The 2,512-nt window shown below is 33.8% G+C and overlaps 1 protein-coding gene across 1 annotated transcript; it reads right to left on the bottom strand.

The window, feature by feature from the left end:
- Window positions 1–283: 283 nt before the first annotated feature.
- On the bottom strand, window positions 284–2,284 carry LOC111492446. Its single transcript, XM_023141786.1, has 4 exons — window positions 2,124–2,284; window positions 1,797–2,027; window positions 1,141–1,374; window positions 284–614 (listed from the first exon to the last, which is right to left on the bottom strand). The coding sequence occupies exons 1-4, from the start codon at window positions 2,133–2,135 to the stop codon at window positions 564–566; spliced, it is 528 nt and encodes a 175-aa protein (XP_022997554.1). The 5' UTR covers window positions 2,136–2,284; the 3' UTR covers window positions 284–563.
- Between the last annotated feature and the right edge of the window lie 228 nt (window positions 2,285–2,512).

The raw sequence follows: 2,512 nt of genomic DNA, 5'->3' as shown, positions 1-2,512 counted from the left end.
TTTTAGAAAACCTAGAACCTTTTTTTGTCAAAATTTTCCTAAAACCATATTAAATATTTGCACAATTTGAAAATAAATAAATAAATAAAAACAGGTCAAACCGACCAATTAGACCAACACATGGTTTTCTCTCTCTCTCCCAGTCCAATTTCTATATATATATTCAATTTTTTTCCATTTTTTAAAATTAGGATCTGACAAATTATTTAGATTTGAAATTACATTAAAGAAGAGAATTTAGGTTAATCCTCATTAATTAAGAGGATTAATTAAGAGGATAATATGGTAGAATAAACAGAAGGCTATTATTCCTACACCCAAAATTCTAAAGTGATACATTATAATTCATTGATGGGTTGGTATATCATCAACTCTCAACATTCCAATGTCACATTTTCTTTTTACATCAGACTTTAATTAGAACAACCAACTCATCCAATCTATTCTCTTTCTATTTCTTTAAAACTAATAAAATTAAAAATAATAAAATGAAATAACAAGGAGGTATTATATAATGATAGATTAACAATTTCCTAATACCGTTGATCCACAATGGATATACCTCAGTTACAAGCTGGTACTAAACACCTTGAAAACAGGCCCTTCATTTTGTTCTGTATTAAAAAGTAGATACCAATTTGAAGCAAGTCAATATCATAAATTGAAAATCTCTACAATTTTAGGATGGAAGGTATTCACCCCTCTAGAATATTTTTTTAAACCTAACCCAATTCTTCGGATTATAAGTTTTTTTAATTTAATTCGCTAGAATCATTTACTAAGATTTTTGTGTAAACAAAAAAATAATAAATAAAATATTAGTTCAAAAAACATAATTAATTTGATGTTTGTTATTTCCCAAGCAATTATTTGAAATATAATAAAACTAATTTTTTAATATACTCTAACATTTGCCTATGTTAATGTATGTAATCCTTTATTCAAAAAAAAAAAAATTCATCAACTTCAACATTCAACTCAACTCATCCAATCCCAAAATTTTAAGTGATTGTAATCCTTATATAGACTCTACTCATCTGATCCTAACAAACCCAAACCCAAAATTTTAAGTGATCAGATCTCTAAATTAGGTATCAAATGAATTAAAGAATGAGATAAACAATGGAGGAAAGAAGATACCCGCTTAGAAGAATGGAGTAGGTGAGGAGGGATTTTGTAGAGATCTTCGTCAACAGGTTTAGGCGGTCTGGCATTAGATCTAGGCGGAGGACGCGGGATGGGCACGTCGTTTTGCTTCAATTTTCGCGCTCCTCCCATTTCCATCCCCTCCAACGCTCTCCCTTGCTGTTTCATCATTGGAATCTGGTGGTCCTTTAATCCCACATGCGGATACCGTTTTTCCCTCAACCGTCCCTGCAAAATCACGCCACGTTTCTCTCCTCATTCATTTCGCGTTTCATTTTCTGACTCAATTCAATACTCCTAATTAATCAAATCTCACAATATCTATCAAATTGTTCTTCGCATTTACTGTTAAATTAGTACTAAAACGCAGAGAAACATAGATTAATGTTCGATTTCTCCTCCTCTTTCTACTCGAAGCTATTCGCATTTAGTGTGAAATTAGTACTGAAACGCAGAGAAACACAGATTAATGTTCAATTTCTCCTCCTCCCGCTCCTCCTAATTGAAGCTATTCGCATTTACTGATAAATTAGTACTAAAACGCAGAGAAACACAGATTAATGTTCAACTTCTCCTCCTCTTTCTAGTCGAACCTATTGAATCAGAGATCAAGAGATTCAGAGTTTTTAGAGAGAGAGAGATGTGGAGACCTTGCGCGCGGCGGTTGCGGTGGCGAGGGGCGGAGGTTTCTTCGGATCGGCGGAGTACAAGTCGGAAGGAGGAAGGCAGGTGCCGCTTTCGCCAGAGGAGGAACTGTAGCGAATCAAACCGGCTTGACGAGCGCTCTCGAAATACTGAGTGATCGGCCAGTCGTTGGCCTTGTCCCAGTCTCCAAACGCGGGGATTTGGTGGAGTTGGCCACTGTTTCTGTATGAAAAATGCTTCAAAAACAGACGAAATGTAAACAACAGAGATCAGCAAAGAAAAACGACGAAGAAGAACTTGAAAAAACAGAGGAAATGGCGGAGAGTACTTACAGAGACTTCCATAAGAGACAGAGAAGAAGAAGGCAATGGATTCTTGACTTTTTGAAACAAATTGATTAGGAAGGTGATGAACAAATCAGGGGAAGAGAAATGCAAAAAGTTTAAGAGAGAGCTTTTTGGGGTGCTTCACTTTTCACACACTGCCCAACCATTTTCATTCTATTTTTCTTTTTATTTTTTATTATAAAATAGATTTGACATTTTCACCCTAATTAAAGCTTCTTTTTTTTTTTTTTTTTTACACACATTTGTTTAATGACGTAAAACATTCTCTCATGTCTCAAAAATGGAAATTGTCATTAATGCCAACATTATCTTTTTACAATTATCTTTTTACAATTATCTTTTTACAATTATGCATAATTATATATATATTTTTT

This window comes from Cucurbita maxima, unplaced genomic scaffold, assembly GCF_002738345.1.
Source record: "Cucurbita maxima cultivar Rimu unplaced genomic scaffold, Cmax_1.0 Cma_Scf00017, whole genome shotgun sequence".
Taxonomy (NCBI): Eukaryota; Viridiplantae; Streptophyta; class Magnoliopsida; order Cucurbitales; family Cucurbitaceae; genus Cucurbita; species Cucurbita maxima.
This window is presented reverse-complemented; position numbering and strand designations above follow the sequence as displayed.